We start from the raw sequence: 14,605 nt of genomic DNA, 5'->3' as shown, positions 1-14,605 counted from the left end.
AACAGAGATGTGTCAACTTGCTCTACAAAGTTCTGGGATGTGAGATGCCAGCTTTTCCTCCCCTGGATCTTGGCGGCCAGGAGAATTAAATGTCTGATGGCAGGAGCCGGGAGTGGTTGGCAGATCTAAAGGGCTCACTCAAGGGGCTTGAAAGTGGGCCAAGCAAGGGTTTGTTCTGAGAGAAGAGCTGAGAACCTTGCGCTGCGATTCTCACTCGTCAGTATCTCTGTGATAAGGAGTTAGTCACACAGATGTTCTAGATTACACCTTTGCTATTCAAAGTGTGGTCCGAGAACCAACAGCATCCCCTGGGGTGCATCCCTGGGAGCTTGTTAGAAATGCAGAATATCAGGCCCTACTCCAGCGCTAAATAGAATCTGTAGTTTGACAAGATCTTCAGGTAATTTAAAGTCTGAGAAGCACTGCTCTACTCTAGACCAGTGGTTCTCAAACTTCAGCAAGTATCAGTATCAGCTGGAAGCCTTTTAAAACACACTGCTGTGCCCACCCTCAGGGTTTCTGATTCAGAAAGTCTGGGGTGGAGGCCAGGAATCTGCATTTCTCATAAGTTCCCAGGAGATGGGATGCTGCCTGTAAGGGACCTTGCTTTAAACCACTGACCACCTTAGCTTTCTCGTCTATAAAATCGGGCAGTGATACCTGCCTCCCTTACAGAGATGTGGGCTCCGATGAGCCAGTGTGTGAGAGAAGTGTTCAGGCAGTGTGGGCAAGATGTCAGTCTTTGTTGCTCACTTACTGGTCAGTGATTTTGAAAATCTGCCGTCATGGCAGCACATTTGTTTCCCTGTCCTGGCTTCTAGCCGTCAGGTACACACAGAGAGCAGGGAATCTATGAAGCACCCCAGGGGGATTCAGTCTTCTGTGAAGAGGCCAGCAGCCCCTGGGGCTGTGGATGGGGACTACTGAGCAAGGCTTCCTGAAGCCCAGCCAGCCTCTCTGGGCTCCTCTCCAGGTTGCCTGACCAGAACCCGCTGTCTGCCTGAGTGGGCCTGGTCTGTCTTGATCACCTGTTATTCACCCCCGGATAGTGGATCTTCAGTGTGGTATTTGCACTGATTGGAAAGATGGTCTTTGTCAAACCAAGCCTCTGATTCATCTTGTGATCCTGAGCATGTTACATAACTTTCCCCACCCTATTGGGTGATTAACTGAACAGGGTTTGGCTGCATGTGCCCTGGTCCCTGAATGTGGAGTCTCAACCTCCAAAGTGAGAGGGAGCTCAGGTAGAGGCTGCTCTAATGAGAAGCGATATAGCAGAGTAGTTAGGAGCATGGTCTCCTAACCACTGGACTGGACCCTCTGGAGTCTCTACCACCTACTAGCAGTATGACTTGCCTTGAGCAAGTTACTTGTAGTCTTTATGCCTCAGTTGCCTTATTGGCAAAATGGGATTAATAATAGTATCAATCTTATAGGACTATTGGGAGGATAAAATGTAAGAGCTTAGAACAGTGCCTGGCATGTAATAGCTATATGTATCAGCTCTTGTTAGTAGAATTATTACTAGTATTATTTTGACTCATGGCCTCATGGTGAGCTTTTGGGATACAGCAGGTGGCTGGGAGGCAGGCCCTGCTTCTCTGGGGAGCATAAAGGGAGCCTGCAGGCCCTCTGTCAGCATGTAGATGGGAATGCAGCACTATCCAAAGAGATTTTTTCCTTCCACTGGGATGGTAAGTTGGACTTCGCACCCTTCAACTTCCCTGCCCTCCTATAGTGCTGCCTCTGGGGCACCTCTGCTGCACAGAGATTTGTTTAAATAAATTCCATGACAAATGTATGTAAACAGATAGCTACAAAGAAATCATTTGGTTGTTTGCTGCCCTGAAGGGTCAACTTCACAGAGGCCACTAATATCAGAAGTTATTTACAGTTGAGTATCTAGAAGTATTTGAACTGAGGCTGATTCAGATTCAGGTGCGTGTAGAGGTAGACGCAGGCTCGTACACCCCTGGATGAGGATGCAGTTTCTAAGACTTTTGGTCTCCTTCATTTATTGGTATTATATATTTTTTAAAAATTCAGATTTCAGTAAAAGTAAATTATAATTCACTCTGCACCCCCCCCCCCCCCGCCATAAGGAACAGCAGTGTCTATTTTCAGCCTCTTTTCTACATTTTAATTGCTCTGGGGTCTATGGGAATGGGTGAAGACGGACATGTAGGTGAAAAATCAGCCTTTTAAAGCTCCAATTTTTTACCCTTCCTTGTCCTGAAACTTCGAGCATCAGCTCTCATCTGTCAAAGTGTAAATCAGCAATTAAAACCCAAACAGCCAAATGCCAAAGATGACCCGAAGCACAAAGCAACTGACAAACAAGTCCGGACAAATCGACGGGTAATTTATAAGCTTTGCCCTAAAATCTAATTATTTGGCAATTCGAATTTGCAGCCAGCCAGGGCTCGGCAATAAATTTAACCCGCCATAAATTATTTAGGAGCAGACTGTGGTGTAAATCAAAACCACGAGTGTTTGTTTAAGAAATAAGCTCCTTGTGCATAAAATGTCTTTTTTTTTTTTTTTTCCAAAGGAGAAACTGTTAAGCAAACCATGTTCCCTCCGTTGCCCAGTGCAGCCCTCACTTCTCCCTCTCAACTTCCCCTCTTCCCTGTGGCCAAGAGCCTCTTTGATCCCTTGGAGAAAGGGCCTGCCTTTGCATGGACCTTTTATTGAAAAATCATTGTCTGGATAAAACCCATGTTTTCACCAGGTACTGCTTTTTCTGCCTTGCTATGTGATGATGTTGCTTTTGGATTTTATCAAACCTTTCTCTGCAGGGGCGCACAGTTTTTGGACTAAAGAGTCAGTGGATGTAGAGAAGGGCTAGATTAGTTGTTACCATCTCTAAATTGAGGGAATGCCAGTTCCTAGGTTGAGAGGGGGGAGCCATGAAGAATGATCTGCCCATTTTAGACAGGACCGTAGAAACATCGGCTCAGGCAAAGAAGAGTCTGTGCTTTGGAGAAAAGGTCTGTAAGAATGCTACACTGTTAAACCCTCTGGCCCGTTGTCAAGAAATGCCTAACCCAAGTCCCTTCTGCTTAAAATCCTTTTGTTGTTGTTGTTGTATCTTTGAATATAATCTTATCACTGCAGACACTTTAGCTTCAGGGAGTCCGAGTACCCCAAAGCGACCTACACATTTATTTCTTGTAGTCTACTGATCGTGCGTGTGAAATTTCATTTGAAATGCTGTTGCAGTTTTGTCCTCAGTTTATCAAGAGAATCACTGGGGTTCCTACTTAAGCAATTTTAGAAAGTAGCTGCATTTGAAATCTCTGCTCCACTTGAAAAGGTAAAAGAGTATTTGCTTGGTGCTTCCTTTTAATCTCTCTGGCTTCCCTTCCCTTTAAAAAAAAATTTGCAGCTAGCATTTTATTGATTGAGACAGCAGATACAATAGGTTTAGAACCATGGATACTTTGAAAAATCCAAGTTCCAAGGCTTTTGTGCTTAGTTATCAAGTCGTGGCCACTTCCCATCAACCATCAGCAGACCAGCTTTTTGTGGTTATGGTGCTCTACCCTTGGACAACCTAGTAGTGCAGGTAGCGGTGGATGGTGTAGGGTGACAAAACTATCCCAATTTTAGCAAATTCCTGCTCCAGGAAACTGTGGTCCCAGGCAAACAGAAAACTGGGATGTTGGTGGTTTGTAGCAGTTGAGGGAGGATGGGAGACCACTTAGAGGTAGAGGTAGAAAGTAGAAAGTATCAATACTTTGGAGCGATGTATATCTGCATTTGAATCCTGGCTCTACCACCAACCATCACTTCACCTCTCTGGTCCTGTGGAGAACTCTGGGAAAACAGAGAATTTTCTGTTATAGCCATGCGCTTGGCTTCTGTCTTGCTATTTATCAGCCGCTTCATGTGTTTACTCACCAAAAGCAGAGAATGAGGTCTGTGTGCTGGAACAGACCTGGGTGCTAGAGATGCAAACTGAAGGCTCACAGTTCTGCCCTCTCCGAGCCCAGAGCTCAGCGCCATCTGTGTCCCTGCAGCCATAGTGGAGTCTTTTCAGTAGCAATCCTGCAGGACTTTCTGCCTGGATGGTCCACATTCATCGCTCTTGTAACGCAAGAACAGCCTTTCTTCCTGGGAGATAGGAGTCTGAGCTCCTTAAAGACAGCCTTTCAGACTAAAAGAATCAGATCTTTCTTGACCCTTCAGATTTTGAAACCTGTTAGTCCTACTCTCTTTAAGTCTCATTTTCCCTATTTGGAGTCCCAACTCTGTCCCTTACTAGCAGTGTTACCTTGAGCAAGTGACAACTGCTTTTCGGGCCTTAGTTGTTCTGTAAAATAGGGATAATAGTGATTCCCATCTCATGAGTTGTTAGGTAGATTCAATGCGGTCATTCCTATTGAGCATTTAGCAGAGTGTCTGCCACATAGTTAACAATAAATGGAAAGAATGAAATGATTCCATTTTGTGTGTGTCTCCGAGGGTCTTGGGGCCAGCTCCTCTCTACCCCTCGCCCAGACTCCGAGCACCTCAGACAGAGGAGCCGCATCTCATTGTATTTGCCTCCATGTCCACACCCAGCCCCTGCCTGGTAGATAGTAGGTGCTTAATAGTATTGGTTTATGACCTGATGGTGATGACGATATGACTTATATTCCAGGGTTAAAAAGGGTAAGATAAGAAAATACATTTGAAAGCACACTGTAATAAAAAGCATAACACTGGGTATGTGGTTCCACTAAGATGTTTATCGTAGTGCATTGTTCATCACTTGCTCATGTATCTTTTCTGCCCTCTAGTTCGAGTACTTCTGCAATGCAGACTACATCTTATCTCTGAATCCCACTCCAACTCTTGTCCAGTGTCCTACACAGAGTAGATGCTCAGGTAGTTTAATTGAATGCAAATGTCATACAAAAGTAAGGAATTGAGAAATTATTATTAGCGTTGGGAAAGAGGGCTGGTAAATACAGAGCAGTTCTTCTTTCCTTCATGGTGCTACCTTTACACAAGCAGACACTCAAATGTTCCTTTAAAAAAACATGTTCCCAGGGGAATGAGGAAATAGAAGGAGGGCAAAGGAGGAAGGGCAGAAATAACAGTTTCATGATCCGAGCACCTGCCCCTAGAAGCTGGCACTTAGGGCACATCTGCACAAGCTCTTGGGTGGAATTAATGTGATCAGCTTGGAGTTTGGGGGTTCCCGCCCTGATTCATTATCAGCTGAAAACTGTTGAAGTGTTTGGCATACCCAAGGTGTATTAGCTGTGGAGTTTTGTCATCTGGTACAGATTGGGGCTCCTCTCCTATGAATGGGCTGTTGGGGCCAGTGTTTTGAGGCTCTGGGCTTGTCTGGGCAATATGGGAAGGTTAGAAGTATCTAAGTGAGGTCCTTACTCTTCTGACTCCCCAAAGGGTCATCTATCAAAAGTTCCTCTTTTGCGTCCTCAGTGGCTCAAAAGAATATGCCAGTGTGTAAGGTCATTGTTACAACAGCTGATGGTGGTGCTGAGGAAGGGCCCCTGCAAAGTCATGTTCTGAGATTGGCCCTGTTCTTGGTCTTGGAGGCAAGGCTTGGCTGATGGGCATGCAACATGGGAGAGGTGTTCAGGACAGGTCCAATTTGCTGTGTTCTGGCCCCCAGGCATTTCAGGGGTCACTCCTCTTCACATGGAGCCAAGGCTGGCTTGTTCCCCCTCTCTGGGAGGGTCATACTTAGTGTGAGCACTTAGGTTGGCTCCATTTCCCCAGGGGTGAGGAAGCCAGCAGCAGGAAAGATTGAGCTGCAGCAGGGAAACCCAAAGGCCAAGTTTTAAGAGTATCTGTTGGGGATGCTGACTCGGTGCTGGTCAGAGTGGGAGCTGAAGCGCTTACTATTTACAATAAATACTAATAAAATTCTAGATCTATAATAACATTTCAGATCTCTAAAACAAACCATGTGCTTGTAAAAAAGTGGAAAGAGATCAACTTTAAGCCATAAATTCTTGGTAATAGAGGGTTTTTTTTCTATTTATGTTTGATAGATATTTTTGTTTCCAGAGGAATGTCAACTCCTAATTTCATAATGTATCATGGGCTTAAGAAAATTGAATTTAATAAAAGCCAGAGATGAATGGCATCCTTAAAGGTCCCAACACTTGTCTTTATTAGCAGGACAAACTGCAGGTCTCCAAACACTGCTTCTCTCCAAATGAAAGTTTAAATGAAAAGTACAGTTGTGTCACAGGTTAAATTTCATTGTGGGCCCAGCTAACATTGTTAGTGAGGAGCTGGCTGTATTTGTTTCCTTAGACACCAGGGCAGCCAAACTCACCAGGCTACGGAGGTCTTTCTGTTGGGGAAGTGTTTCTCCTACTTAGCGGCAGAGGAAGGATATATCAGAAATGGGCCTGACTCAGATGAGCCCCACCTCAGGGTTAGCACTTGGAAATCTTGGGTATCTGATTTCAAAATACACATTGGGGACCCAGTGTGTATTTTCTGTGTGTGTGCCTCAGTTCTGTTTTTCAGAGCCAAACTCTCCTCTCTGGCCTACTTCCTAGTGCGGTGAGAGGAGAGGCATTACCTAGTTTAAGCAGCAGCCTGGGCTTCCTCTCTGTTCCCTTCTGCCTCAGTCTTACAGTCTTTCCGCCCTTCCTATCTCTGGGGACTCCTGTCAGCTTCCCCATCTTTGGGGGCACTCCAGGGAGACCAGTCAACCAGAACCTTTGAATTTCTCAGTCATGAAATCTGGCTGCCTTGATTTGTTCTTCAGTCCTGCTGTGATGTGTTGGATAAAGATGCTTTAAAAATGAGGCCAACAGAGCAGGTATGTTTGGTGGGGAGACGCCAGGCTGCCGTGGAATATCAGGGAGATGGGCTGTTTCTCCTTCTGTCTCCCGGCTCATCCATTTCCTTAGTGCAGTCGGGTGTCAACGGCTTCTGTGTTGTCTCTTCAGGCTGTCCCTGGAGAGAGCCAGTTTGCCTTGATTTTAGTGATACTGGAAAGGTCCGCACCAGAACGGGGGACCTGGGATAGGGATGCCACTGGGGCTGACTGTGGTGGCCACTGAGTGGGCAAAGCCCCCCTCCTCTCTCTGCAGTGGAGGCCTTTTTCACATGCTAATTTTACTGGGAGGATTTTGTGTTTTTTTTATTTATTTTTATTATTTCCTATTTGTCTCTTCCAGATGTTTTCAGGGCAGTTTTTTTGTGTTGTAAACTAATTCCATTCATGTTTTAAAAATTTATGAAAGCGCTAATAAAAATGTCAAAGTGGTAAAAATGTTAGCTTTTCCTCTGCTTTGATTAAATTTTGCGAACTGTTTTTGAATATTAAAAAGCACTCATTTTTTTTATTCTCTCTCCTGGCTTTCCCTCTTCTCTCCAGCATGTGCGTGCTCTCTCCGGCCCTCTCCCCACTCTGGCGTGTTCCTCCCTTCCCAGGAGCGATGTATGAGGCGGGCTGCACAGCCGGCGTGCTGCAAGCCTGTTTGCACACCAGGACCTTGGTGCTGTGCATCTCTATTAAATAATGGAGACAAATTAATCTTAGAGACACCAAACAAATTGTCACTCCTCCTTCTCTTCCATTACGTTCCAGTGGACTGGGAAGGGCTGGCTAAGTGATTGGGTTGGGGGGGGCAGGGGGAGAAGCTGAGGGGTGGGCGTACTGCCTGAAAGAAAGGTGGGAGGGCACTAACTCTTATTACTCTTATTCAGTTTTCCTCTTCAGTATCCCCTTTGGCCCCTTTGGCTTTATTTATTATTTATCTTTTTTATTTCCTTTTGTAAAAACTAATGAAACTCATCGGCTCTGTTTAAACTTCATATATGGAAGTCTGTGCATTAGTCTGATGGCTGGTTATTTATGTGACTGGAGACCCAGGCCCATTCCAGGGCAGGGACCTGGGCAAGAGGAAGGGGGTCCTACTTTTAGGGGCTCGAGTGAGCAGGCCTCTGCTAGAGAACCAGTTGGGGAAATCAAGGCAGATGTTCCCACTGTCTTCCCTCCCCTTTCCAGAGACAGTGGGAATGGTATATGTGTCGAGTCCCTGGAACCTGTGAGGATGTTAACAGCGGGAGGGTTAGGATTATAACTGAGCTGGCACCATCTCACTCAATCTTGGGTTTGGCCTGGCAGGAGCTAATGAGTCCAAAACACTCCCCCATTCTTGACTCTGAGTTATTTGAAACGGTTAGTTAAGAAAAACTCATTCCTCCTTTTCTGTGCCTTTGCCGTTCCAGGAAATCATCGAGTTCCCCATCCTGAAGCTAAATGGCCGGACCATGGAGATTGAGTCTACCTTTCACATGTATGTCCAGCCCGTAGTCCACCCACAGCTTACTCCTTTCTGTACAGAGGTAAGGGCCCTGGCTGGGCAGCAGGGGTTGCTGGGACGGGAGCTTGGGGATCACTGGTGCTCTATACTGGCTGCTTAGGTCTTTTCAGTGGTTAAGGCAGGTGTGCATTGGACCCAGTCAGCTTTTTACAAAGCCTGCCACTCCCCTTGGACCAGTGTGGTCATTGGGGGACCCAGGGAGAGCAGTGGCACAATCTGTCCCAGCTTCCCCAACATTTTCCCTTCCTTGTCATCCCTCCCCTTCTTGGTGACCAGGTACTTGGAATTTAGGAGCAGGGTGGTGCCTCTGGGGTTCAGCTTCTTTTCAGTTCCATTTCCCTTAGGGCCCTTGGCAAGAGGTGAAGATTTCAGCTTCTTGGAAGCAGAGGTTATGTTCAGGCTTTCTTAGCTTTCTGGTGATGTTTTTCTGTGCTTGAGCAAAGTGGTCCTGTGTGAAGCATTGGCTGAATTTGTGGGAAGCACAGCGCTATCACTGAGGAAAGACAAGAGCAGTCCAAGTGGGGTATGAGGACAGCCTGGCTGAGGCTGAAATCTCCTTATCCTTATCCTAGGCTGGTTCTGTACTCGGCCACCTTGCCAACAGGTTAGTATGGCCCCACTTCACAGATTGTGAAACCGGGACTAACTGAGATCTTGATGCTTGCTGGAGGCTCAAAGAGCCATCGGCAGAGAGGAGGTGCCCCTGAAGAGTCTGGCTCCCAGGACTCTATGGAGAGGCCTTCTATGGCTGCTTTTCCCTGCGGTGCATTGTGTTATTTACTCTGTGGTAGCCACAAGCTGTGTGTGGTGGAATCACTGGTCAAGTGTGTGTGGTAGAGGTGATGGGAAAACATGAGCGTTTTTGGAATCTTAAGCATTTGGGGTGAGAATACATTAGAGACTTCGTGCCTTCATTTAGAGACCTACTTTCTTCATATGAATGAAACAGGAGGAAAGAAGTTCTTGAGTAATCCCGAAACAATCCCTTTGGTGTGGAAGGGGCTGGGGAAGGGCCTGCCTGCACTGCTGGGGGTGCTCAGTGGGCTCTGAGACTGACTTAGCCCAAATATGAGTCTTAAGGGTCTCTCCAGGGCTGGATGCCAGTGACCCAGGTGGGCCTTTTGTTGTAGGCATCCATCTGCCAAGGTGTCTAGTCTCTCAACCCTTTTGTTGTTCCAACCAATGATGTTGAGGCTCTTGCTTCCTCTGGGGTCAAGGGGTACATACCTTCCCTCTTTCCCCTGGGAATTACCTATACCACTAGGGGGTGCTAATCTGTCCTGTTTGCCCCTTTTGAAAAAAATCATCATTTTAATGATGATGAAAATCCCCTTCCTTATGGGAAGGGAAGGGAAGACTTCCCTTAAACCAGCCAGATACCTGAGCCCTCCACTGGCCTGAAAGTATAATGTCCTCTTATCCTTTTCTTCCTCTTCCATATGTGTGACCTCCCCCTTGGGGGCTCCAGTTCCAGCTTGCTGCCTGGCATAGACAGGCAGGCCTAAATTTGGGGAAGTTGCTACTTGTTTAGGAATGGAGCAGAGCGTTGCTGGAACTCAGCCCTGGGCAGGAATGGATGATTGAGAATATTGGGAAAAGGGTTTTTTTTCAGAGCAGGGCTGCTGCTGCTTCTCTTTTGGGGAAGGGGAGGAAGGATTGTGAGCCTTTTTTTTTTTTTTTTAATTTATTTATTTAATTTTGGCTGCATTGGGTCTTTGTTGCTGTGTGCAGGCTTTCTTTAGTTGCAGCAAGCGGGGGCTACTCTTCGTTGCGGTGGCTTCTCTTGTTGCAGAGCACGGGCTCTAGGCGCACGGGCTTCAGTAGTTGTGGCATGTGGGCTCAGTAGTTGTGGCTCGCGGGCTCTAGAGCGCAGGCTCAGTAGTTGTGGTGCACGGGCTTAGTTGCTCCGCGGCACGTGGGATATTCCCGGACCAGGGCTCAAACCTGTGTCTCCTGCATTGGCAGGCGGATTCTTAACCACTGTGCTACCAGGGAAGTCCCGATTGTGAGACTTTGATGAAAGATGTTTCTTTTTTGTAGAAAGTTTCACCCAAGGACACACATACATAATTTGGAGGGTAGTAGGCTTGGTGGTGTGGGATCCTCATTACGAAGCCTGCTCTGAAGTGAGGCTGTGGCTGTGGCTGTGCTGTAGGTATGGATTCTGCCATTTTGTCTCGGGCTTCCAGAGCTCAGAACTCTCCCTGGCCTGGTCCCTGCCTTTGCATCCAGCCTCAGATCTCCCTGCTTCGTCTCCCCCTCACTTCCCTCAGTCTGCCTCTGCACACGATGGTCTTTCTGCCTCTGTGTTGCACCCACCCTCCTACTTGTCCTCCAGCACCCTGCTCAGGGTCACCTTCTCTGGGAAGCCTTCCTTGAGCCCAGGCTGGGCTGTGCTCACCCCAGCGTAGCACCAGTCAGATACATTATACTGCAGTCATTTATCCTCTCTCACTAGATTGTGAGTTCCTTGAGGGCAGAAATTAGATCTGATCCATCTCGGTCCCATCCTTAGGGCCTGGCACCAAGTAAAACTACATGTCCCTTGAGTGAATATTGTCAAGGAGTTTTTCAACCACACCTTGCCTCCCCTCAGAGTAGCTGTACTGCTGAGTTGCTCTTTTGAGTAAGTAAAGTCTTCTTTGTAAAACCTCAGATCATCTAAATATTGCCCCACCTTCATACTAGATGGATTGTAATGCAAAGAGAGGCATGGACACGGGACAGGGCTGTCGTTCTGAGACCTCATCCAATCTGGCGGTGGTTGCCTTTGCGGGTCGGGAGGGAGGTCATTATGGCCAGAAGGAATCTTTCATTAGTAAGTGTGAGAAACAAAAACCTCCAGATTTTCCTAAGCAGCTCCTCTGGTAGGATTTTCTCTCTCGCACAAGAAGTGTTTTAAGAACCCTGACTGTGTGTGTACATGCACAAGCACATGCTTGTGTTGGGAGAGAGACAGGCTCAGTGCTGGGCAGTAGGAAGAGGGATTCTGCCTTGAGTGAGTCTGCAGCCCACATGTAGACACTCTTACTTGCTCTGTGTAATGAACATGTTGTTAGCCTTCTTGAGGTCCTTTCTTAGTTCCAGTTGATAGTTGGTCTGGAGACATGGTTCTGACAGAGATAGGATGGGATGTGTTTCTTTCCTTTCCCTACCACCTCTAGAATCAGCTCCAACTCATCAGATCTCTGTCTCTAGCAGCTGGGCTGACCATGTGCAGTCTTTTTTGTTGTTGTTGTCATTGTGAGAAAAAAAAACCAGGAAAAATACCCATTTTGCTAACTGCCAGTAAAGGGCTTTGTCTTGCACCTGTACTTATAAAGGGTGAGATTTATTGGTCTCTTTGTCTGAGGAGAAAGAGTGGGTCTGATTATCAGATTGCACACCAGAGACAAGTGCTTATGTAATCAACAAACTGTCTTGGTGTCAGAATACGATTGTGCTGGAGATAAACTGTGAAGGGAGAAAGCACTGGATGCTGACATGCTATTGGCACCGAGTGTCCTGGGCTGCTTCGTGTAGTTGCCAGTGTTTATGAGGAAGCCAGCTCGTTCCTGGACAAAGCCCTTGTGCGGGAGGGGATCTCAGTAACCAGCCATGTTATCAGTCAGGGTCAAAAGCTCCTCGCCTTGTGGTTTCTGAGTCTGGAGAAGCGGGAGTTAATCTGTAATCCCTCAGTGAAAGGAGCCACAGAGCACACATTAATTCTTCCTCTCACCTCTCCTGCTTTAAGTGGTTAAGGTCTCTGAGCTCTGTTTAGCCTGTGAGCCCTGGTTCTCAGCTTAATAAATACTTGGCTTTGCTCTAGTACCTTTCATTGTGAGGCTGTGAAAGCTTTTTACAAACATATATTAACCCAAGTGGGAATGGGCTTAAAGAGCAGCATGAAAGATTTAGGTTAGGCATAAGGTATAACTTCCCAGTATTTATTTTATTATATTGTCTCTCTTCCTCACAGTTTGTGGTACAAGTCTTACAGGTTGTCAGTATCAGGTACAGGGACTGACTTTTAAGATTTCATTCCCTTTTCATCCAGTGCCTTGGCAGAGCTGATAAGATGTGGTCCATTGTTGGAGGCATTAATGCAGGGGAGTGAGGCCTGCCCCTGAAAGGATCTCCAGCCCCTGTGTCTCTGGGGGTTGAGTTCAAGTCCTTCAGCTGTAAGCCGTAAGTCATGTCCTGCTGGACATGGTGGTCTGGGAAGCATGGAGAGGGAGGGAGCTGAGCTCACTAGGCTCCTCCCAGGCTGAATGATTCTGGGATTGCTGAGCCCTGGAGAGGAGTGTGAGAGAGCCCCAGGATCCGGGAGGCTCCCACCCTCACCACACCCCACGGTGGGAAGAGGTGGGCCTAGTCTGTGGTGAGAGACCCTGCGGAGCAGCGCTCCGGTTTTTCTTTTCTGTGTGGTGCATTTCCTGGGGCCCAGGGAAGGTGCTTGTGGACCTTGTACACAAGTGCTGACCTAAGTCCCATCTCCACGGAGGGAGGGTTCTTGGCAAGGGTGCCATTGGTTTCCTGTGTAAGCAAGACTTTCTGGAAGCCCTTCAGTGTTCATCTGAGTGACGCTTGGTGGGAGCCAAGAGAAGGAGTAGACCTAACCTTGCCCCAGGAAACTCAGACTGGACATGAGACTGTACACAGACCCTGGGGCTTTCCGAGAAGAATGGCTGTGGGCCCTCTTTTCCAGGATAGTTCTGACCCAAAGCCCCAGCTCCAGGCTTGGGGATGTGACTTGGCCCTGGGAGAACTGAGCAGGAGAGAAGCTGGGCGAGAAAGGGCAGTGGTAGGTGCATGGGTGCCAGCCAGTCATCTGGCTATTGGACCTGGAGTTGGCAATAGGCCTACTCTGGACTCCGGCCCCTGCTTGAGACAAAACACAGGGCCCTTCCTGCTCAGTGTGTGGGTCGGGAAGGCCAACAGGCTCTGGGTGCTGGCTGGACTGGGCCAGGACGGGGCTGCCAAGAAGAACGCAGATTCCACAAGGGCAGGGTTTCCACGCTTTTCTTCACTGCTGGATCCCTGCTTCCTAGAATAGGGCCAAGCCTCTCCAGGAGTAGATGTTGACTAAATAAAAGGAGGAGTCTTAGCACTCCAAGATGAAAGCTACAGACCCTGGGCTCTTCCCCATCCCCACCCCCAGCCCTCAGGGGACCGACCACCTTTTCTTCTCTTTGGCTCAGGCCCTCCCTCTGCTGGGCAGTTCTTTGGTCTCCCAAGCAAGGAAAGGGTGTGGAGGTGCCAGCCGGGTGGGCATGCTGTGGGTTAAAGCCTCGCAAAACAACAGTGTAGTTAATCTTTCTAATTTATTTTCCTTTTAGACCATGGGAAGTCTGTAGGCAGCAGCTGTTACCCAATTAAAATACAGATTAATATAAAAACAGTTTCTGGAATATAAAATAGAGTGGCTGTGTCCTTACACTTCCTTAAAATACCACCTAATAATGACTTGATGAACTACAGAAACCCACCTAGAGGAACTCAGCGTTCTTAAAATGAAAATTTCTTCCCTAAAAGGTGTGTATTACCATTCCATGTAAGTCGCTATGAGAAAATAACCTTCCCTCTTAGAGCCAACGGTTTCTGTGAGTTGGGTATTTGGTATTCATTAAATGTAATTATAGTTTAATTGGAGTTTAATCCCCACCCCCCCACCCCCCCACCCCCCGCACTTAAAAAAAGAAAAGTTTCCAAGCAGGCCTGAGATGCTACTCTGTCTGGAAGTGGCTGGGGGCATGTTGGCCACCATGATTTCCAGCTGGGCCCACGTCTGTGCAGGGGGCCTCCTGCCGCAAGCCTTCCAGGGAGCCTATCTAGTCTGCGCTTGAGGGGTATTTTCCACTTCAAAACAAAACAAAGCAGCAAGCTGGTTTGAACCTAGGCCTGACCTGGGGGGAGCGGAAGCCCTTGAGTCAGAAATTCTCTAGACTAGGTTGGTAGGCTTTTTTGTCTGCTAAAGGTGCCTGTTTCCTGCTTGGCTAGCCGGTATTGAGGGCCCAGGTATGTGGGGTGAAGGGTGGATGCCTGGGGGGCTCCCCCGGCCCATTGCTGGTTTCAGAGGGGTAAGTGCTGGACACCGGCGCTCAGAGAAGGGGTGGGCTTGGAACCAAGTGTGCTGGTCCCATGTGAGCATTCCCCGAGTTCTGCAGGAACTTCTGAGAAGCTTGGAGGTGAATTCACTGTAATTCGGGGGGAGTTATTGAGCCTATTGAATTCAGAAGACACATAAAACCAAATTTTCTGCAAAATGAAAGCTGAAACAGGTCTGAGACCCACCCCGTGGTCGGTATGTGGATGTG

General features: G+C 47.6%; 1 protein-coding gene across 5 annotated transcripts in view; it reads left to right on the top strand.

The window, feature by feature from the left end:
- ERI3 (ERI1 exoribonuclease family member 3) overlaps positions 1-14,605 on the top strand; it is a 129,055-nt gene that overhangs the window by 24,870 nt on the left and 89,580 nt on the right. For all 5 annotated transcript variants that reach the window (XM_060021195.1, XM_060021213.2, XM_060021216.2 and 2 more), the window contains one exon: positions 8,215-8,331. In XM_060021195.1, the coding sequence (XP_059877178.1) occupies positions 8,215-8,331 (117 nt within the window). The remainder of the gene's footprint in view (positions 1-8,214; positions 8,332-14,605) is intronic.

This window comes from Delphinus delphis, chromosome 1 (assembly GCF_949987515.2).
Source record: "Delphinus delphis chromosome 1, mDelDel1.2, whole genome shotgun sequence".
Classification (NCBI taxonomy): Eukaryota; Metazoa; Chordata; class Mammalia; order Artiodactyla; family Delphinidae; genus Delphinus; species Delphinus delphis.
This window is presented reverse-complemented; position numbering and strand designations above follow the sequence as displayed.